At 34.9% G+C, this 23,556-nt stretch overlaps 1 protein-coding gene across 5 annotated transcripts in view; it reads left to right on the top strand.

Moving 5' to 3' along the window:
- SLC37A1 (solute carrier family 37 member 1) overlaps window positions 1–23,556 on the top strand; it is a 141,484-nt gene that overhangs the window by 47,884 nt on the left and 70,044 nt on the right. For all 5 annotated transcript variants that reach the window (XM_051984814.1, XM_051984815.1, XM_051984816.1 and 2 more), the window contains exons 3-6: window positions 772–853; window positions 10,474–10,600; window positions 19,938–20,016; window positions 22,703–22,838. In XM_051984814.1, the coding sequence (XP_051840774.1) occupies window positions 772–853; window positions 10,474–10,600; window positions 19,938–20,016; window positions 22,703–22,838 (424 nt within the window). The remainder of the gene's footprint in view (window positions 1–771; window positions 854–10,473; window positions 10,601–19,937; window positions 20,017–22,702; window positions 22,839–23,556) is intronic.

Raw genomic sequence — 23,556 nt, 5'->3', positions numbered from 1 at the left:
GTTCTCCTAGTTTTGTTCATTTCATTTAGTATCAGTTCATGTAAGTCTTTCTAGGCTTTTCTGAAATCAGCCTGCTCATTATTTCTTAAAGAACAAAAATAGTCCATTAAATTCATATACCATAACTTATTCAGCCATTACCAGATATCTCTCTTTCACTTTCTTTCTCTCTTTTCCCTCCCTCCCCTCTCTTAACTTTCTTCCTTTCTCTCTCTCCCCCTTTCCCTCTCTCTGTCTCTTTCTGACTCTCTCCCTGCCCCTCTTTCTCTATCTCTTTCTCATAAACACATACACACACACACACACACACACACACACACACACCACATACACACACAGCTGACTTTTTATCACTCCTAAAATCAAATATAAAATCTTCTCTTTGGAATTCAAAGACCTTCATAATCTGGACCCCTCCTACTTTTCCATCCCTTTACTCAAAGCCAGTGTAACTGGCTTCCTTACTGTTCCTAGAACAGGAAACTATAGATTTCTCTGCATGCCTGGAATTACTTCTTCCTCCCCCTCTGCCTTCTGGCATGCTTGACATCTTCCAAGTCCCATCTAAAATCCCATCTACTACAAGAATCCTTTCCTGGTCTCCTTTAATTGCAGTAGCTTCCCTCTACTGACTATCTCCAATTTATTTTGTAACTCGTACATATGTACATTTAAAATGAATGTAGCATTTACAAATAGACTGTGTGCTAAGTGATGTTTCATTTAAGTTTCTTGTATTTTTCATACTCTACCAACTGTTTTGTGTTACAGGTACAGGGCCTTCATTTTTATCTTGACCTTTTTGCTGTATGCAAGTTTCCACTTATCTAGGAAACCTATCAGCATAGTTAAGGTAAGAAACTATCAAATGAGTTTATTCTGTTGTATACTATCTATGAGTCATAAAAGGAAGTAGTTGCCATAATTTTAAGGGATAGAGGAAATAAGATTATAAAAAAAATTTTTTGTAAAGTTTTCCTGTTCCACACGTTTAAAAATTTGCATTTTGCATATGGCTTACATAATGGTGGTAATGTAGCACTATACTGGTTAAGTGGAGTTGTCTGGGGTCAACCTCAGTTTTGTGTGGGATTTGTTACTCCTTGTCAACCACTGCCTTAGTTTTTCTCCTAAGTTTAATAACCATTTTTCTGCCACTACCTTGGTTCCCACCCCCATGGAACTATTTCCTAATGACTGTTAGGGAGAGGGGAGGAATGGGAAATGGAAGTGTCCAAAACCCCATCTCCCACAACTTTCTCAGATCTTCACAATTTCCCCTAGGCAAAGCAGCTGACTCATTTGCCTCGTTTTATTATTTTTCCCCCTCTGACCTGAGTTATTAAAAATAAATTGACATTTGATAGCTCAAGCCCTAGTTAATCTCTGGTGAAATATATATCCTAGTTTGCTTGTGGCTCAGCTTCATGGATGTCACATATAATTTTTTCTTTGCTGAGATATCAGCATAGCTTTGTTGTTAGATGGCCTTTTGGACAGCATCTGCAGGCATATTAGTCTTTCCTGGCTGGTAATAAATGCTGGATTCTGTAGATAGTTTGGCTACTGATCTCTGGCAAACAGGATTAAATTTGGCCCTGATCAGCTATGTCAGAGCATTGTTTTTCCTCCTCAACTTGGAACTTTGCTGCAGGCATAGAGTGAACTCATTGACAACCCTTTTCAAAGCCAACAATTCCAGGATACAATAAGTTTCACTGTCACTTAAATTTCTGCTGGTAAAGGCAACTGTTGTATTGTGACTGTCACAATTTTTATACAAACTGTTCCTGAGTCCTTCCAAAATGTGTATTCACTCATCCCCAAAGGGATTTTTCAGTTTTAAGACAAAATCTTTTTTTGCCCTTCAACTTCTATTTCATAAGTACAATTAGAATCAGAAATTTAGCAGTAACTTGTTCTAACAACCACCAATAAAATTCTAAAAATGTTCAGAAGATTTAGTATATGTAAGCATGACAAAAATGCTTCTGTCTTCTCTGGGGAACTCACTAAGAAATAAGCTCATGCACTAAGGAGATGCTATCATTGGAGCTGGCTTAACAACAGCACCCTCTTTGAGTTTGATGTTTGGAAGAAATGAGGCATTCTTAAGTCATTAAAAAGTTAAGAAAACAAGATTTATTTTCATTAAAACAGCAAAGATTTTTTTAAAAGAACCAACAAAGAAGAGAGTTAGCTTCTCTAGAGATGATTCCCCCTTGTCCTTATGTGGAAACTCATTTGTTCAGCAGGGCACTGTATGAGTATGAAGGACATAAGCACTGGGTAAGCAGAAGTCAATCAAATTCCAGTATCACCTTGTCATTTTTGGTGTGTATGTGTATGAGAGAGACAGACAGACAGAGTATCAGGGTCAAGTCAAACAGCTAGTAAGTGTCAAGATTGTAAACTAGTAAGTATCAAGATGAGATTGAACTCAGGTCCTCCTGACTCCAGAGCCAGTGCACCACCTAGCTGCCCTCTACCTTGTTGCTTTTTGAGAGAAAGCTAATCCCTGTTTTAAGAAATGGGGAAAATTTTATTCCTCTTGTAGGAAATGTGGAAACCTAGTCTTACCATCTGCCATTGCAAAGGCCCTGAAATGATGTCTTTTGATTCATGCATAAATTGGATTTAAGTGAGGCAAAATTGTGTGAAGTCATCAGCCTCACTCTTTCTTCTAACGCCATCATTATTCAGTAACTGGTTAGAGTCATGATGATTGGTGCTGTCTCAAGATGCAGTGGATGACCTTGGTGTCTTTGATGTCTAACCATACTCTAAGTGCTCCACAATACCTGCTTCACCTGCTTTTATGGACATTGGAACAAATTGTTCTCATCTGTCAGGGGCAGTCTTTACATTCTGATATAGACATCCTCCTAACTCACCCTAAGGTTTAAGACCCTTTGGTTACCTTCAACCTGATTTAGACCATTTGCAGAAACTGTTTACTGGAGTGTGACCACTATACATGCTACAGTTTCTTGGAGCTACAGGTAAGAGTTAGGTGGATCAAATGGACACCAAAGGTGGGAAGGAGCCCCATATAGGACTTGGCAGCCTTCACACCAGAGGTACTTGTCTTCCCTGAACACACCCTATGCCCCATCACATAGTAGATATTAATAAATGGTTATTAAATTAAATTGAACAAAATAGAAAGGCCCTAAGGACCTTCTATCATTTAAATTCTTTTGGAATTTTTATCTACTTAGCACAAAGAAAAAAAAAAAAACTATACCACCAAGAATCACCAAAAAAAGATAAAGAAAGAGAAAAATATGGAAACCCTAGAAATCTAAGCTTTTTTTCTTCCACATTGGAAGATCCAAGTCTCAGATATCAACAAACTATTCCATAAGTTAGGTGATTTCATGATCTCTGAAGTTCACAAGTTAGCCTCTTAAGGCAAATCAGTGACACTGAGCTAATAGCCAGAGTAGCATCAGCAACATATACGTCAGAATGATCTTTAGAAAAGTGGAGAAAAGGTTACAAGCCTCTTACAGGTAACCTGTCCCAGGATCCAAGTTCATACCAAGATTCTCCCAATATTGTCACTCAGTATTCCCTAACTCTCCCACCAAAGTCTCCTCCTCCTCCAAATTCTTCAACCTCTTAGAGCACTCTGTAGAATGGTTGCCTTCTTTTGATAAGGCTCGCCTTCATTCTTCCAGTGACTTTACCACCCTAGTTAGGTATATGATCATCTTTTTTCAAAGTAAATTCAGATCCATCATAGTTATGCAGTGACAATTTTACCTCCCCAATATTTTAGAAAGTAATAATACTCTTTCTGGAAAGGAGTTGTTTCCTAAAAAAAAGGAAACATATCAGTTGAGGGATACATGAACTAATTCTCAAGAGCATATAGAGCTCTCTGAGAGACCGAGGATCTTAAAGCCAAGATTATTCTACACCAAGAAAGAAATAAACAAAGAACCAGAGGGGTTCATCCAGAACTCCTTTTATTCTTATCAGATAAGTCTTTCTGGTGATTAAATCCCAGAAATCACAGGAATGGACATATCAGATAAGTCTTTCTGGTGATTAAATCCCAGAAATCATTGGAATGGACATATCAGATAAGTCTTTCTGGTGATTAAATTCCAGAAATCATTGGGATGGAGAGTCCTTCTCTCTGAAGGTTGACTTATCAACAAGACTTTAGGAGACTGAATACTTTCATGTGTCCAATGCAACTGTTGATTAGTTGGGGCAAACCTCTTTCCCTGAGATAGGAGCATAACACTTTGCCAGTTGAGAACAAGTTGGGGGCTACTTGTGTTAGGTAGATATTCCAATGAGCAAAAGGAAGCCAAATGGCCAGGAATAGCTTCTTTGTGCTTAATGGGATCATTAAACCTAGTCCAAACCTAGCTTAACATGGCATTATTACCCTAATGCACATATTGACACTGGACCTACTCACCAAATCTACTCTGATTGTAGCAAATCCAACATGATTGTTTACATGATTGTTTACTATATTACACAAATACCTGTATGTAGTTAATTGCTCAGTTCTATACTCTCCAGGTCCCAGATCATTTGGCCAAAGCTATGACCAGTTCCAGAAATTAATCCAGATAAAGATCTTCTGATTCATCCCTCAAGGCTCTCTTACATACTATCTTTGGAGCTTAGAGCTCAGTCCACTGGGAAAATTTTCCAGGACCCTCATTCCTTAGGGTATCCTCTGTTACCAGATTAGTCTACTAAAGTACAATTGGAAATCAATCTCCAGTATTGAATAGAGCCTTGGTAAACCAAAGTGAAGATCATTAAGAGCTATTCCTTATAAGTGGGGTCTCATTTGGCCAGTAGAAGAAACAGGATTCTAGGATTTTCAGTGTTTGGCATAGTCATCATGTATTTGCACAGGATACTAATGCCAGAGAGACCCAAGAAAGCATGTTTTTTAAAAGTTTAAGCCTCATGCCCTCTACCTATCTTGTTAAAAGTTTGAGACGTAATTTCTAGGTAATTAGTAATTTTCTTAATAATGCTAGCAATTTAATAAAAGGTCAATGGCACTCTTGAATGTCAAAGACAATCTAGGAGGTGGTAAAGAGAGGGGTGTTCTTATGCCTTTGGAAAGATTCCTGGGGTAGCCATTAACTCTGATTGGTTCACAGTGACAACAGATACTACAATGAGGAGCTAGACCTACTTTAATGAACTTTGATTATATCATTTACTTCTAAGTTACCCCAATCTTTAGGCAATCTATTCAAAAAATTTGTCCCCTCTCAAATCTGAATAGAGGATTGGGCAGAGTCTGAACAAAATTGAGAAAAGTCTATTTAGTCTCATTATCTGTAATGTCCTTCAAGAAACTAAAATGTGAATTGAAAGAAAAGGGAATTCTGAATATTTTGCAAATCACTGTTATTAATAATTATTACTCATAAAGCATAATAGACAACTCTTAAAGAGTTGACTGCATGACCTTTTTTCATCTGTTCAGTAGTGACTAGGGCCTTTTAACAGGAAAACAATTACTTTTCAAAAGTATTGTAATAGTTTTGCTTAGAGGAACTTGGAACTCCAGAAGACTAACTTGTCCTGGCCACATTTTGATTCTTATTAGAGGCAGTTAATTTTTACAGTCAGATTCTTTGAGAAATATGATCTTTGCAGAATTATAAGAACCCACTGCTAGAATGTCTGCTTGAAAGATTGCAATGTTGTGACCTGTTCTGGCTCTTCTGAAAGAAGCAGATTTTTCAGGTGATTCAGTAAAGAGAGTAGGATACAGGTTTGAAATTTTCCATATTGGCTTTCTTCTTGTGACTTGGAGAAGTAGCAGTAGCTCATTCCAAACTGTGCCAATCATCATCTGGGTCTTTTTCACAAACTATGGTCCCCAAAATTTGACTGAATGAGCTAAATTTCAGGGTTTATTAAGTTAATTTTCCAACTCTTGTCCTTCATGTGGACTGCCATATACTCTGGGACCCTTATAACTCTGATCTTACCTGGACTAGTCAACATTAGTTATCAATATAGTAAAGTAACCCTCTTTTGGTGCTCTTTTTTTGGTAAAAGTGAAATTTACTTTATGTCTATTCCCCCAACCTTTTCCTAAGTAAACTTGAATATTCTTATGAATTTGAATTATGAAGAATAGTAAGTTCCATATTGTTTTTCTTTCTTCCAAGTGAAAATCTGATTTTTCTTCCATTTTATTTCCATTCTGTTAGAACAGAATCAAATTCCTCATAGATCTTCTGTTTAAATTCTTCATTTCTTTATGAAGGTATTAAGGTTTTGAAAGGACAGTTCTTTCTCCTTTTCCATTAGATTGTTTATACTTTTTGTTTTGGGCCATTTTCAGTTGCTCAAAAAAAAAAAAAAAATCACCATTGTACATTTCCCTGGACTTTTCTTTTTGTATTTCGAAGTTCCTACTAGCTCTGGTCTTTTATCCGAAATTCTTTCTATTGCATTAAAAGTTTTCCTTTTCTCTGCAAAATTGCATTCATCTTTGCAAGATAAATTATTTTTTGTTGTTAGACTTTTAGCCTTTGTGGAATATTGTTTCCCAAAGTTCCCTCTGGATTTGAATAGAATCTACCACAACATCTATTATCTTGTTTCTGGTCCCTTGGTATGTGAATATTTAATTTCTGGCTTCTTAAAGAATTTTTTATTTGATCTGAAAGTTGTGGATATTTCTTAGGAGTTTTCATTTTGAGGTTTCTTCCCAAAAAGTAGTCATTGGATTCTGTTTTCACTTAGCTGTGTATAGAGATCTTTTAAGTTTTCATTTATTATTTCTTATATATGGTATCTAGTCTTTTTTATTTGATCATAGTTTTCATGGAATCCAGTATTAATTAATTTTAAGTAGTATTGTGCTTTTTATTACATTGATAGAGCTTAATTTATTCCCTTTACATATAATGTTGGCTTTTACTTTTGCATATATACTACTTGCCACACTAAGGAAAGGCCCATTTCTTTTTTTCTTCCTTCCTTCTTCCTTTCTTTCTTTTTTTATTTTAGGAGGAGGGAGGGGAATGAGGTAATTAGGTTAAGTTACATGCCCAGAATGACATAGCTAGTAAATATTAAGAGTCAGAAGCTGGATTTGAACTCTGGTCTTCCTAAATCTAGAGCCCGTGCTCTACCCACTGTGCCATCTAGGTGCCCCAGGTCCATTTATTTCTATGCTTTTTAATGGTTTGGGTTTTTTACACAAATAGGTACTGTATTTTGTCAGAATGCTTTTCTGTATATATTCATAAAAATCACAATTTCATTGTTCTTTCTTGATTCAGTCTGTTCTCTCGATTAATATGCTGTTTATATTTTCCCTAGTATTGTACCAACTCAGCATTGATATTATAAATCCAAGAGTTAATTTATATTACTATATTGATAACTTAATGTTGACTAGTCCAGGTAAGATCAGAGTTATAGGGGTCCCAGAGTATATGGTAGTCCACATGAAGGACAAGATTTATTGTATAATATTGTGATATTATGCTGTAGCCTTTTTGCTTTTATTTATTTATCTGCATCAGTATTTATTAGGAATATTGATCTATAATTTCAATTTTCCATTCTCTCTTGTTTAGACATTATGATCCTATTTATACCATCAAAAGAACTTTGTAGGATCTTTTCTTTTTCTAATTTTGTAAATAGTTTTATAATACTGGAATTAATTGGTCTATGAATGTTTGATGTAATTTATAGTATGGGCTGGGCAGCTACAAATATTCAGTGATCTCTGTGGTCTTAAATCTTTATTTTTCTACTTTATTCTCCCACTTTATCCTCTTGATCAGTCTCATAAATCTAAACCTTAAATTTACTTCTTGTCAGGCCAAGTTTTTCTTTTAATCACATATCTTAAATTTTATCAATATTTTGATTTTCTTCCGAAATACTATTTTGTCTCATGGACTCATTGATTTATTTTTGGTGTATTTTAATTTCAGAGTCTCTGTGTGAATAAGGTTTGCCAATGTCTGCTTTGTGCTGGTTAAGAATTGGAAATCAAAGGGATGCCCATCAATTAGAAAATATCTAAAAAGCCTGTAGTATATGAATAATAATAAAATAGTATCATGCTATGGGAAATGTCTAATAGGATTATTCAGAAAAACCTGGAATTATGTGAACTAAAGCAAAGTGAAGTGAAAAGAATAATAACATAATATACAGTAATAGTAATATTGTTCAATAAAGAACTGTGAATGACAGCTAGTTAAATTAATTAATTTAGGTAGTTTTTATTATGATGCCTTGCTCTACCCATGAGCAATTAATATTTTTCCATTTACTTAATTTACCCTTTTTTTGTACAAAGAATGTTTTATATTATATCCTTATAGTTCCTCTGTATTTCTTGAGAGGTGTACTCTCAAGTTTTTTATTGTTTGAAGTTATTTTAAATAAAGTTTCTTTTTCTATCTCTTCCTGATAGATTTTGTTTGTAATATACAGAAATGTAGATGATTTACTTATTTTAGTTTCTAAGTTGACCTGATAGAGTTCTCTAAATAAATTATTATTTCATCTGCAAAGAGTAATAATTTTGTTTTCTTTATTGCCAGTGCTTATTCCTTCAATTACTTTTACTTATTGCTAGCTGGCATTTCTATGACCATATTTAATAGTAATGGTGATAATGAATAGCCTTGCTTTATGCTTCATCGTATTAGAAAGGCTTCTAGCTTTTCTCCATTATAAATGGTGCTCTTCTTGTTTTTACATAGTACATTTCATTTTAAGGAAAGTTTCATCAATCTCTATGGTCTCTAGTGTTTTTAATAGGGATAGAGTTTATATTTTGTCAGAAGCTTTTTCTGTAGCTATTGAAATGATTAGATGATTATTATTATCAATATGATCAAGATTAGTCTTTCAGTCTATACCTCCCAAAACTATAGCTAAGAAGTCCCTTTGAGCCCCCTTTATATTCTATAAAAACAATTACCTCAAAGCCTAGGTATTTACTAATATGCTTCCTATGTATATGTAGCTAAGGCACCTTGTTTTTACTTTGAAATTCATTTTCTCATAAATCTGCATGGTCCATGGAAAGAATGGACATATTTTAGTACAAAGACTCTTGTAGGAAACACATGTTTGCACACAAATCAGGTTTCTGATACTACAAGGTCTTAATATTCTTTTCCTCTTCATGGAATCCACTTGAACCCTCTCTTCCCCTACATTCCACAGCCCTGAAAGTCAGCTCCTAAATGCCAAAGCTAATTCTTTGTGATGTTCTACATTTTTATCTCTTCCCTGTTGCCTAACTTCTTCTTTTTAATTATAGCTTTTTATTTACAAGATATATGCATAGGTAATTTTTCAGCATTGACAGTTGCAAATCCTTTTGTTCCAACTTTTCCCTTCCTTCCCTCCACCCCTTCCCCCAGATGGCAGGTTGACCAATACATGTTAAATATATTAAAGTATAAATTAAATACAATATATGTATACATGTCCAAACAGTTATTTTGCTGTATAAAAAGAGTCAGACTTTGAAATAGTGTACAATTAGCCTAAGAAGGAAATCAAAAATGCAGGTGGACAAAAATAGAGGGATTGGGAATTCTATGTAGTGGTTCATAGTCATCTCCCAGAGTTCTTTCCCTGGGTATAACTGGTTCACTTCATTACTGCTCAATTGGAACTGATTTGGTTCATCTCATTGTTGAAGAGGTGTTGCTTAACTTAAAGCAACTCTTTATAGATGCTAGAATAATGTCTCTTTTTTGGACAAATGCAAAGGGATAGAAGGAAGAAAATCATATTCTTTCTGCTACTCTCTGATATAGAGGCTGTGATCACACTCCATAAAGTTGCTCTTAGCCTGAAATGATTACTAAATTGGTAAACTCATCATTTTAATGGTCCATAATGGGTATGTCTAATATTCTGCAACCAATAACTGTCCTTTCCAATTCAGTTAAAGAAAACTTCACACTTCTTAAAGTTCCTTAACCAGGGATCTGGGAAAGAAGAAAGAAAAGATAGTCTGTCAATAGATTTTGGGGGTCTGTGAACTTGCATTGAAGGGAAATTACATCTTTATTTACAATAACCTCTAATTAAAGTTTAATATTTCTTTAAATTATTTTAAAATGGTATTCTAAGGATTTATAGGCTTCAGCAGATAACAGTCTGCTGGTTAAAATTAAAGTTAAGAATTTTAATGAAACAATACAATTAATTTGATTAAGAAAAGACTTTCACTTTTTGTGAAGTGGTGCAAATATTTGCAGTTTATTAATATACATTACTCATTGTCTCTGATATCTCTGCCTCTTGCCTTCTATGATTACTTGAGTTTTATCTCTTTGTAGGGAGAAAGGGGAAAGGTTTAATAGCTTCACACATAATGCCAGATTGATAGTTGCATTTATATTACTATATATTTTCTGATTTTGCCTTTGTACACATTTTCTATTCCTTTACATATTCTTTCCTTTAATTCTCTAGGGTGAATTACATAAGCAGTGTGCTTCTCATAGTAAGGTTAAACTCAACATTCTTAATGAAAATGCCTTCCGTGATTCTGCGGGGAAAATATCAGATAATGAAACTCATTGCGGTTGGGCACCCTTTGGTAAGCTCACTATTCTAACAGTTCCTTATTCATCTATTTTATTTGTCACTTGTAATAGCTTGGTGATTTTGCTTATGAAGTAATGGGAAAAAATTACATTTCTTTTCTATCCTTACTACTGTATGCAATAAGTGTGGTTGCTGTTAAGTTAAAGTGATGTACTATTATTTCAAAGACAGAGTTCCCAACAGAAAAAAAAATCATCACTTTAAACATTGCAGCAAATAAATATTTCATTTGCAATGATTTAGGATGTGTCATTTATTATTTAGCTTAAAAAGTCTAAATTTTTAGTTGTGTCTTTTAAGAAATATTAATTTTAGAATATATCCCTTATATTCACCTCTGCTTGGGGTACTTTCCCCAAAGATTTTTTGAAAGAAAAAACAACAGCAAAACCAACCAACACATCAGCTGCACTTGACAGCAAAGACAGTATTCAATATCCATAATCCTTCATCTCTACAAAGAATGTTGGGATGAGGGATACATTTCTCAAGTTTTCTTGGAGGTCAAGCTTGGAAGTGATAATTAAAATTTACTGTTTCCTTTTATCGTTCTTTGTATTTACATTATTGGAGCAATTATACATATTGTTTTCCTAGTTATGTTTCCCCCTTATAAGTTCATAAAAGTTTTCTCTTATTTCCTTGAATTATTTATGTGAATCATTTTTAGGACATAAAAATCTACAGTATTTATATGCCACAATTTGTTTAGCCATTCTGTATTTGATAAATACCTATTTTCTTTTCAGTCGTATGTTGAGATAATTTGTACTGCAGTTAGTATTTTGACATATCTGAAACCTTTTTATCTGTCTTTGATCTTCTTGGAATAGTATACTTAGTATATTGGAGAGATATAGTGGTACTTGTATATCACTATTCATAGTGGCATTTTGGAGCTCCAGATATAGCTGTATAACAACTTTACCAGCAACATATTAATATTAGAATGAACCTGGCACCAATATTCTGTTAAATTTCAATGCAGTTAAGAGGTTTTACTTAGCCTAAAATATCATTGATATTTCTATCATATGATAGTATTTTATTTATGAAGATCATAGATTTCACCACCACCCCTATTTTCTTTTTTTTTTTTAATATTTTCTTTTATTTTATTTAATAATAACTTTATATTGACAGAATCCATGCCAGGGTAATTTTTTTACAACATTATCCCTTGCACTCATTTCTGTTCCGATTTGTCCCCTCCCTTTCTCCACCCCCTCCCCTAGATGGCAAGCAGTCCTATATATGTTAGATATGTTGCAGTATATTCTAGATACAATATATGTTTGCAGAACTGAACAGTTCTCTTGTTGCACAGGGAAAATTGGATTCAGAAGGTAAAAATAACCTGGGAAGAAAAACAAAAATGCAGATAGTTCGCATTTGTTTCCCAGTGTTCTTTCTTTGGGTGTAGCTGCTTCTGTCCATCATTTATCAATTGAAGTTCAGTTAGGTCTCTTTGTCAAAGAAATCCACTTCCATCAGAATACATCCTCATACAATATTGTTGTCAAAGTGTATAATGATCTCCTGGTTCTGCTCATTTCACTTAACATCAGTTCATGTAAGTCTCTCCAAGACTCTCTGTATTCATCCTGCTGGTCATTTCTTACAGAACAATAATATTCCATAACATTTATATACCACAATTTACCCAACCATTCTCCAATTGATGGGCATCCATTCAATTTCCAGTTTCTAGCCACTACAAACAGAGCTGCCACAAACATTTTGGCACATACAAGTCCCTTTCCCTTCTTTAGTATCTCTTTGGGATATAAACCCAATAGAAACACTGCTGGATCAAAGGTATGCACATTTTGATAACTTTTTGGGCATAATTCCAGATTGCTCTCCAGAATGGTTGCATTCATTCACAACTCCACCAACAATGCATCAGTGTCCCAGTTTTCCCGCATCCCCTCCAACATTCATCATTATTTTTTCCTGCCATCTTAGCCAATCTGACAGGTGTGTAGTGTTATCTCAGAGTTGTCTGAATTTGAATTTCTCTGATCAATAATGATTTGGAACACTCTTTCATATGAATGGTAATAGTTTCAATTTCATCATCTGAAAATTGTCTGTTCATATCCTTTGACCATTTATCAATTGGAGAATGGCTTGATTTCTTATAAATTTGAGTCAGTTCTCTATATATTTTGGAAATGAGACCTTTATCAGAACCTTTAACTGTGAAGATGTTTTCCCAGTTTGTTGCTTCCCTTCTAATCTTGTTTGCATTAGTTTTGTTTGTACAAAGGCTTTTTAATTTGATGTAATCAAAATTTTCTATTTTGTGATCAGTAATGGTCTCTAGTTCATCTTTGGTCACAAATTTCTTTCTCCTCCACAAGTCTGAGAGACAAACTATCCTATGTTCCTCTAATTTATTTATAATCTCGTTCTTTATGCCTAGGTCATCGACCCATTTCGATCTTATCTTGGTATATGGTGTTAAGTGCATCACCCCTATTTTCATATGGAACTATAATTCATCAACAGAGAAGTGTATGATAATAAGCATATAGAAAGATCTGATGTGAGATCTCAAGTGAGGTACTTTTTAATGATCCTGGTTGATCTGTAATCTATATCAATATAGCTATATCCACAAGGAACCTGTATTGGAGGTACAGCTTGAGCTTTGCCTCACCCCCAGACTAATCAAGCCTTGACTATATCATTTTTTCCTAAAGTATGTTGGAGCAAGGAGGGAAAGAGAGAGTAATGGAGGAAGGGGAAACCTGGTAGATAGTCTCTCCTTCTAACTTAGCATCAGTGTTTTAAGTATCTTCCAGAGCCCACAGAGTGTCAAACTCAAATAAGAACAGATTCCTTTATGGGGTAGGGTGGAGAGCATACTAACTTTAAAAACTACAAATTTATATTGTATTTTATTCTGTATATTGTATTTTAATTTATCTTGTTAAGCACTTCCCATTTGCATGTTAATTTGGTTCTAGCCATACTGAGAAGTCTAGGTCCTTCTGGCCAGTACTCTTATCAACTGTGCCATCTAGCTGTCCCACATTGAGAAATGTAGGGCTTAGGGTTTGATATCTTTGTTCTAGAGGACCTTCATCTATTTAGGATTTTTAATTTCTAATTAACATCTAATTTAGGAATTTTTAGGGTTGTTAATTTTTTCTTTTAGTTATGACCTTCCCATCCCCAAAGAGTAAAGGAAAAATAATAAAAAGAGAAAATATGAAAAACAAAACCAAGAAATCTTAGGTTATCTCAATAACATGATCTAAATCTTTGCAATTCTTAGTGGATCTCCTAATGAAAGATAGAGGTAATAAGCCAGAGAAGCACCAAGAATATCTAGAACATAGCATAGATGATAACATTTCTGGCACAGACATAAATTCTTCATTATTCATAGGCAAGTTAGTTTAAATGAGCTCTTCAACTGGTTTAAGAAACCCAGTTGGATGGAATTAGTTGCACTGTTCTTAGGTAGATCTTAGGAACCCATTGACTTTGGAATAGTCCCCCAGTCTCTAATATTCTTGAAATAGTTCTAACCTACTTAATAGAAGGTGTTTCCAATGGGTACTAATATGGCCCACAAACTTTATAGTAATTAATATAGATGATAGAGAAATATCTTTTTTTATGCCATCCTTCAAGACTCTCTCATTTGTAATACGGAAGCCAGCCCATTGGAAAAAGTTGCTAAGATCTTCATTATTCTATTAATTAGCTTAGTAGATCAATAAGGTATGCCTCTCTCATAGTAGTTGGAGCCATTGATAAACTAGGTAAAATGCCATTCTTCTGGAATTAGGTCCTTAGAAGTGAGAGTCCTTGGACCAAGAAAGAAAGATTCTAAGACCTAAACTAGAGAACTCACCTGTTAGTGATGAGCATTTACCAAAGAGAAACCCAGACAAGTATGATTCTTAATGTCATTTCTTCTTAACAATAGAAGCCTTCTGAGCCCTACCCAACTTCTTCGAGGGACAATCAAATATTACCCAATTCATAATTCAGATTTATGGACAAAGGTTGAATTGTATGACCCTGTGTCATCTGTTCAATAGCAACAAAGGCCTAGTAACAGGAAAAACAACTGCTTTTCAGAAGTGATGTATTACTAAATGGCTGCTTTCAGGAATTTGGAGGTCCAGTAGCCTAACAGTAGCTTATTCTTGCCAAAGGTTATATTTAGGTTAGTCTTTATGGACAGACTTAGAAAAATGTGGGTTTTACAGAATCAAAAGAGACCCAATGGAAGAACCTACTATAAAGCCTTTTTTTGAACTTAGAGCTGAGTTTATTCTGAAAGAGATGGAGTTGCAGCTGACTTGTTAAATAGTTTCCATTAGGAGACCCCGATGGAGAATATTCTTTCTTTAAAACCTGAAGAATCTGATAAATCTCTGGGCTTCCTTCTTACATTATAGGGAAATGGGATTCGATAGTTTGTTCTGAGCTGTTCCTGGAATCCTCTGTGAGTTTTTCCCACCCCCTGTTTTTATACAAACTTAACTGGCATAGACTAGATTTTATTAGGTTGATTTTCTACCTTTATCCCTCAACTGGGCTACCATCTGATCTAAGGCCTCTGCCATTGTGGCCTCATCAGACATGGTTAGATGTAGTGTTATACATCAGCACCCTCAGGAGAGAAAGGCTTTTTCAGATCTCAGCTCACCATAATGTGGCAGGGCACAGGACACACACACACACACACACACACACACACACAGAGAGAGAGAGAGAGAGAGAGAGAGAGAGAGAGAGAGAGAGAGAGAGAGAGAGAATGTAAGTCAGAGACAGAGACAGAGACAGAGAAACAGACAAACAGAGGAAGAGAGAGAGACAGAGACAAAGACAGAGACAGAGAGAGAAAGAGAGAGAGTGTGTATATGACTAGCCTTGGGAATGAACAGTAAAAGTATACTGGACTCTTTCCTATTGAAGGCAAACTCTTCCGGGCTAATCTCATTGAATAACCCCATATTATTCTACCTGAGTCTGTCTACTTGGTTTATAATGCAGATGAAATTAGGGACAGTTGTAGTGATGAGTATGATAATTTTGTTCTGCTCCCTGTTACCCACTTTAAGCTGCTGGATATCTTGTACCTTTCCTTAATGTACCTTCCCACCTCTAAGGACCTAGTTCCAGAAGAATGTAATTTTGCCTAGTTTACTAGTGGTTCAATTGCTATGAGAGAGGCATACACAATTAAACTACTAAGCTAAATAACAGAGGAATGAACTTTTTCCAATGGGCTGAGTTACATGGTACAAGTAAGAAATCCTTGATTGAAAAGATATTTCTCTGTTATCTATACAATGTTTCTATAAAGGGAACTATTATAGTGAAGTATTTTAGCTTCCCTTATCTTCATCACTAAAGAAATATCTTTCAGCCATTGGGAACTTAATATTGTTAGACATTATTTAAACAGGATAGTTTAGGTACCTCTAAAGGTTTCTACTTTGACCTACTCATAATCCCCAGCAAAGAAGTTGTTGAAAGGAACTCACAGTAACTGACTTCCAAAAATGTAATTTATTTAGCTAGCTTTGCAATACTAAGTACTCAGATTTTAAAATTTTTTCATAAGCCTATGAAACTAAAATGCAGAGTGCCAGTGCATTGATGCCATTGGGCTACATCTTCATAAAAGCTAATGATCCAGTAGTTCATCAAGTTCTGTTCGAACTTCTCATATATTCATCCCAGTTCCTTGATGGTGAAAGGCTGCCCACTCTTTCTCTCAGTGGAAAAAACCCTCACCCTCAGAGCAGTAATAAGTCCAAAGAGTTTGTTTTGTTTTGTTTTTACCATTAGTGGTGATTCCCAAGTCTCTTCCTCATTTCTATTATCATTTGCCTGCTCCATTTTCAATGGGATGCAATGAAACCTCTGGGTCAGAGACCATATTGTGAGTTCTTGACTGTGGTCTGTTTGCACCCGCATCAGGAGAGATCCCTTCACTGCTATCACCAATTCTATTTGCTGTCCCTTGGCTTATTCTGCACCTTCTCTAAAAGTTAAATGAGCTCTCTAGTTACTGAATGTCTGGACCAGTTCACTTCTCCAGTCTTACTATACTGGTAGTCCAAGTTGGTTAAATAAAACAAACAAAAACAGGCAAGGCTAAACTTGGTACTTTCTTTACTCTCCTGGGCAACTTCTTCCAGCCCTCATTAAATGTGGAAGGAAAATCTTTTCCATCAGGACTTCCTATGCTTTTTCTTGAAGATGATTCCACCTATGTCACCGGAAGGGTCGTTGACAGTGGGTAGGTGCCACACTACAATATCTTACCATCTGATCACCTCACACTCCATATTTGCAGTAATCTACCTCCAACTCTAACTATGAGCCATGAAATTGTCTTATCTCAATTGTTAACTATAGTAAATGTTAGGAACAAGCCTAATTTTGGCACTCTCTTACTTCAGGCTTGATTTTAGGACTATATGAGACACATCTAAATTAGTGAACAGTTAACCTAGTTCTAAAATAACAAGGATATGATAAAAACATACAATAGGGCTTAGCTTCTATAGATAGACTCACCATCCCTTCCCTCTCCATTTCCACAATGAAATACATCACAGTTTGGTGACTCCTATGGTTTTCTGAGATCTACTATGTTGGAAGTACCTAATCCTACTGTTTGGAATCTTTCATGCCCTTAGGTGATGGGAAAATCAGTCAATAAAGTCAATAGGCTACAAGGAATCTATTTCAAAAATAATAATAATAATTTAAACCTTGTCCCACCTTCAGGCCAATCACTTCCTTGATTTTGTTACTTTTGCTAATCTATCTAGGTGGGGCAATGTGGTGGAAAGATAAGGGAACCATTAGATATTAGATACCACTGCTAGGTATTTATTTGCTTTCTACAGCTATTGCAACATTTTCTATTTCTGTTTTTTGTAATTTTTGCCATTTTGATGTATATAAGGTGAAATTTCCATGTCATTTTTACTTGCTTTTCTCTTATTATCGATTTGGAGTAACTTGTGGTTGTAAATAATCTGAGTTCTTCTTTTGAAAACATTTTACTATGTTTTGTCTACTTGTTCTCACTCAGTGATTACATATTTATGCTTATATTTTGTGCTATATAGATGCATGTATGTGTGGAATATCAGATTCATATCAAAGATATTTGATGCAAGATTTTTTCCTATTAATTTTCCTACATTATTTAACCACTTCTTGAGGAATGAGACATCCTAACAGTATTTGAGGGTCCCCAGGGGTGTCACAGGTTTGGGGAAAGAATTTGCAGTCCCAATCTCCAAGTGAGGTTTTGGCAAAAATGGGTTTATTGGGGTAGTTAGGTGGTGCTGTTGTAATGCCAGAGAAATTGAGAGAAGATAGAGATTAGAGAGTTTTTAATATTTTATTTGAAAGGGAGAGATTTACTGGGACCAAATGGATCCATAGTTTGGTCCCAGAGTTGAATGAGACTATCTTCTCCAAGAATCCAGTACCCAAAGTGAGTTCTCAATGACATAATATATGCAGGTGGTTCAGCTAGCTACAGAGGTAGACTGAGGCATGGGCGGAGTCAGAGTGCTGAAAGTGGGAATGGGACTATCAATCCGATTCTGACAGGATGGGAGGAAGGCACAGGACATTCTGCTAAATTGGAATGGGGAGAGGCACCCAATGTTCTGATGATATCTAAGATATAAGGTCTCTCTCCTTATCTGGATCATCATGATTAGGAGGGAGGAGTGGGGTTGCAGGATTGAATAAAACTATTAGGAACTGAGGCAGAGCAATTCAAGGAAACCGAGGCAGGACAATTAGGGAAACTGAGTCAGGACAATAAAAGGGAACTGTGGCACAACACCGTGGATAGAGCACCAGCCCTGAAGTCAGGAGGACCTGAGTTCAATACTGGCCTCAGACTCTTAATAGTTCCTGGTGGTGTGACCCTGAGCAAGTCATTTAACCCCAATTGCCTCAGCAAAATAAAAAGGTAGGAGGAGTGAGATTTATTGACACTGAGCAGCTCTTTCCCTCAGTGGCCTCCTTATTAGAAGGTAGCAAAGATTTGGGATACAGGGTTCAATTTTATTTAGCTTTCTATGGCCTGAGGCTGGGAAGTAATCTCCAAATGAATCGAAGAACTAATTTACTGGTGGTGAGTTATTCCTGAGGCCAAATGAACCCTTAGGAATGGAGAGGAGTTGAGATTCAGGTGGGGATTATTTTAGGAGTTTCCTGAGGCCAAATGAAAGGGTAAGGAGGGGTTGTCTGGAGATTTAGAGTTTTCTGACCCAGGCCCTCCCCCACAAAGATCAGGAGACCACAGAGTCCTTATTAATTACATCACACTCACTTTAAAGTTATGAATTGTAGCTGGTTTTTTTCTTTAATTTGTTTCTTTTGTATCAATTTTTCCCTCTGTTTTTTAAGTTATGATTTCATTTCTGGTATTAGCTTTGCTTATACTATTTCAATGAATACATATTTCTAAAGTTCTCTATTTTCCTTCCTGTTAATCTGCAGCAAATTAAATCCTTTAATTTAAATACTTTCTCTTTTTTTCATCCTTCACTCTTTCCTGTCTTCTTTCTCCTTCCCTCCCTTTTTTCTTTCTGTTTCCTTCTTTTGATCTTTTCTCCTTCATGGTCTGGCCAAGTTTGCATATTCAGGTGTGTGCTAGAGCTAGCTCATACAGCTCATGGAGCCAGTTGTTAATATATTTGTGTACTTTATATTTATTTTCTTTAATTCTGAATTCCAAATTCTTCCACTCCTACTTCTGCTACAGCATGGAGAAAGCAAGTAATATTATGTCAGTTACACATGTGAAGTCATGTAAAGTACAAACAAAAAAAGCAAGAAACAAAGTTAGAAAAAATATGCTTCAATCTGCACTCAACAACTTATTTTTATAGTGGATTTTGAAAGTGGATATTATTTTTCATCATGGGTCATTTAAAATTTTCTTGGCTCATTTTTAAAAAACAAAATAACTGTCCTTTACAGGTGATAATTGTTATAATATTACTGTTACCAGATTTTTCTAAAATAGTCCTGCTTGTCATTTCTTATATTGTTTGTATACATAGATATGTGTGGATTATGTATGTCACTATGTATGTATGAAATGAACATCTAAAATTATGGCACACATATGTAAATTCTAGATATATCAATTTTATCTTTTCTTACTAAGAAATCAAAGGAATATTTCAAAGTCACATCTTTCAGACTCAAGTGTTACCCAGGATTTGATGAGGAGAAATTTTTGCACCTTTTAAAAACTATCTTTTATTTTGAGGATGGACACTAATAATGAATTTTATCTCAATGTTTAGATAAAAAGAACTATCAGCAATTACTAGGAGCATTGGATTATTCATTTCTTTGTGCTTATGCAATTGGAATGTATTTAAGGTAAGTAACATTTAATTTGTTTTTTTTTAAGACACTTCTCTATTTATAACTGACATTTCTGTTAGACCTCATGGACCTCATCTATCCTGTAACCACAGCTTCTGCAGAAATAGAATTACTTGGATACTTCATGCTCTGTGATACAGCTTTATTTGCCCTTGAGAGACCAGAGCAATGCCTGCCCTATACCCAATTCCAGTCTGTGCACACAATGAACCCTATTCTCAAATGCATTCTGCCCTTTCTTTTGTCCCTGTCCCAGCCAGAGGACAAATCTATTTTCCACAGAAGAAAAATTCTTTTTTTAAAATTGTGGTTTTGATATGATCAAGGATCACTGCTTATCTATATGATTCTTAATATTCTTTGACTGTAAATAGGTATTATTGAGTAGGAAAGTGACAGGGTCAGAATTGAGCTTTAGAAAAATCATTTTGCGGTTGCATATGTATGATCTATATCAGATTGTTTGCTCTAAGGGAGAGAGGAGATAAGGAAGTGAGGGGGGAAATGGAATTCAAAATCTTGCAAAAATGAATATTGAAAACTATTTTTACATGTAATTGGAAAAATAAAATACAATTAAAATTTTAAAAAGAAAAAAAGAAATCCTTTTTGGCAGCTGAGCACAGGATAGTTTGGCTTAGGAAGAAATGATACTGGGAAAGTTATATCAATAGTCTAGGTGAGAAGAAAGGAGGGTCTGAACTAGACTGATAACATTGCAAATGGAAAAAATTATTTATGGGAGAGATTGTGGAGATAGAAACAAAATTTCACAACTAATTCAATATATAGGATAAGAAAATGTGGGGAGTAAAGGATAACATTGATGTTGAAAGCTTGAGTGAGAGCCTGGGGAAATTGAGAAGATGTTGTTGCTCTGAACAATAATAGGAAATTTGGGAAGAAGGGAGGCTTTGAGGAGAAAGATTAGTATAGATTTAGAACATGTTGAGTTTTAAATACTTTTGAAACATGCAACATGATATGTACAATAAGCTGGAGATGATGCAAGAGGTTTCTGTTGGGTGTTTGAAAGCTTTATTGGTATTTTTAACCTCAGAAAAAGAGGTATTCTGTCAATTTTTCTAATAATTTCAGACAGCCTCGCCAGATCAGGAATAGCCAGGGTTATAGCCTGTTTGTCCAAATATTGGCCTTTCGTTTTAAAAAGAATTGGAAGTCAAAAAAAAAGTGAAATTTAAAAAAAAAAACATTTTTAGAAATTAGGAAGTAGTAACGAGAAGATTTAAACAGGTATAAAATATCATGTTGGGGAGTTGAGTTGCTAGAAAAATATTTTGGCTGAAATGGTAAAATTTTAAATTCCTGAGCTCTAAAATATGTAAACAAAAGAAGTTTTAAATATCTTGGAGGTTCTTTCTTCTGATTGTCTGTATACATCAGCATCATCTTTCCTTGAAGAACTGCAAGATATTTCTTCCTCAGAGAGTCAGTTCCATACAATACAAGAAGAGCTTCATACATGTTGTGTAACTCCAAATACCCAAGGGCTATTTCCTTTCCCCTTCCCTCTTGCAATCATACTTATATTTCTACTCTCCAGCTTCCTGAAATAGATTAGCACTGCTGCCTCTCTACATTCTTTTTCTTCTTTATGTTCTCCTTAATCACTTACTGCATTCCTTCCTGATCATTTTTACTTTCTTCTCATATTGCTAAAATAACTTGCACTCTGTGTTTGCATGTGTGTATATGCATTCAATGCACATGTAATTTTCATTCACTTGTTTAGCCCTGTTTTCTCATCCAAAATACTAGGATGTTGGATTAGATAGATGCTCTTCTAACTGAATTCTACACGTTACTAACCAAATGTTTGTAGGCAGGGGAAAAATTTGATAACCCCTAAAGTTCCCTCTCAATTCTAAACTAGGCCAGATACCAAATTCAAGGTAGATTTCTCTTATTTTAGAACTCAAAAAACAATCTTTTTGATAAACTTTTCTGTGGGTTTATGGACTAAAGAAAGTATTGGAACTCATTGTGGAATTGTGAAAATCATCCACAATTGAATAGAACTACATGGCTTTTCCTAGATAGATTGTTTAATCTCTCTTTTGTTTGCTTTATTACAAGCACTTTAAAAGCCTTTGTTTTTTTGAAAACGGTTTAAACCACTCTCATTAGTTTTTCTGCTTTCAGGGTGGAACATAAGGTGATAATTTATTCAATAAATAATTTAAGATGGTTCAGTATTCCTTAAGGTTTTTCTGGTAATGCTACTTTGTAGCACATTTGGCAAGCACTAATTAAAGTAAATTAAAGGAAATTAGTTCCCTGAAAATATATTGTGTTGTTTTTCTGTGTCATTATATGTTCCTTTAATTATGGTAGTTTGGATTTTAAAATGCCCATCTGTTATATACTATTAGTGCTAAAAGATTACCTCCTATTAAGATATCTATTTTATTTACCAATTAATAAACAATATTTATGAGAGTTAATGTTTCACAATTAATTTTCATGGAGAAAGTATCTCTTAGCTTACTATCATTTTTTGGTTAATAAATGTTTTATAAAAAATTATGATTTATATCCTTCTTAAAATTTATGGTGTTCCTTAAAGATCAACTAACAGCATAAAAATATTTTGAAAATTATTGCTCCGTGGTTTGTCTTATGAATTTTTTTGCCCTCTGCTTCCTCATTTCTTTTTCAGTGGCATAATAGGGGAACGCCTGCCAATTAGATATTACCTAACATTTGGAATGTTTGCCAGTGGAGCCTTTACAACCCTGTTTGGATTGGGGTATTTCTACAATATTCACAATTTTGGTTTTTATGTCATAACTCAGGTAAGTAATTCAGCTTAAATTTGATACTAAATTATACACAGAGGGGTGTGTATGTATGTATATATATATATATATATATATTCTACAGAATACATACTATTATCCTAGTAATGTTGGAATTGAAGACAAATGCTGCTTTTAAGTTTCTTGGTCCTATTCTGAAACTAAAATGACCCACTCAACCTTTAAGATTCTTTTGATTTGAGACATTTGTTCTTCAAGAAACTTCTTTCAAAATTAAGAGGTTCTTGGCAAAGGAGTGATATAGCCAAAGAGGGAAGGTGGAAGTAAAAGTAGGCAAACCCCTCTTCTTGAATAAATGATCCCATTGTCTTCCTCCAGAAAATTGCCCCCATGTCATCTCTATTCTCTAATTTTCAGTCATTCCCAATCCACTGAGTGCTTCTCTACTGCTTAAAAATCTGCCTATATCTCCTCTCTCTCTCAGTTGATCCAGGTTTCCCCATCCATATCTCCTCTCTTTTGTGGCTAATCTTTTAGACAGGCTTTCTATTAACAGTGAGTCCATTCCTTTTCAATGTACTTGCTTCTTAACTCTTTCAATGACTTCTGACCTCATCACTCAACCCAACCTGTTTTCAAACAGGTTGATAAAGTTACCAATGACCTTATCAATGATCTCTTAATTGCCAGATTTAGTAGCATTTTTCTCAGTCTTCATTCTTTTTAACTTCTCTGCAGACTTGGTTATGGTCCA

The sequence above is a fragment of the Antechinus flavipes genome, chromosome 3 (genome assembly GCF_016432865.1).
Source record: "Antechinus flavipes isolate AdamAnt ecotype Samford, QLD, Australia chromosome 3, AdamAnt_v2, whole genome shotgun sequence".
In the NCBI taxonomy this organism is placed as follows: domain Eukaryota; kingdom Metazoa; phylum Chordata; class Mammalia; order Dasyuromorphia; family Dasyuridae; genus Antechinus; species Antechinus flavipes.
The sequence above is the reverse complement of the archived record's forward strand: the minus strand, read 5'-3'. Positions and strand labels throughout refer to the sequence as shown.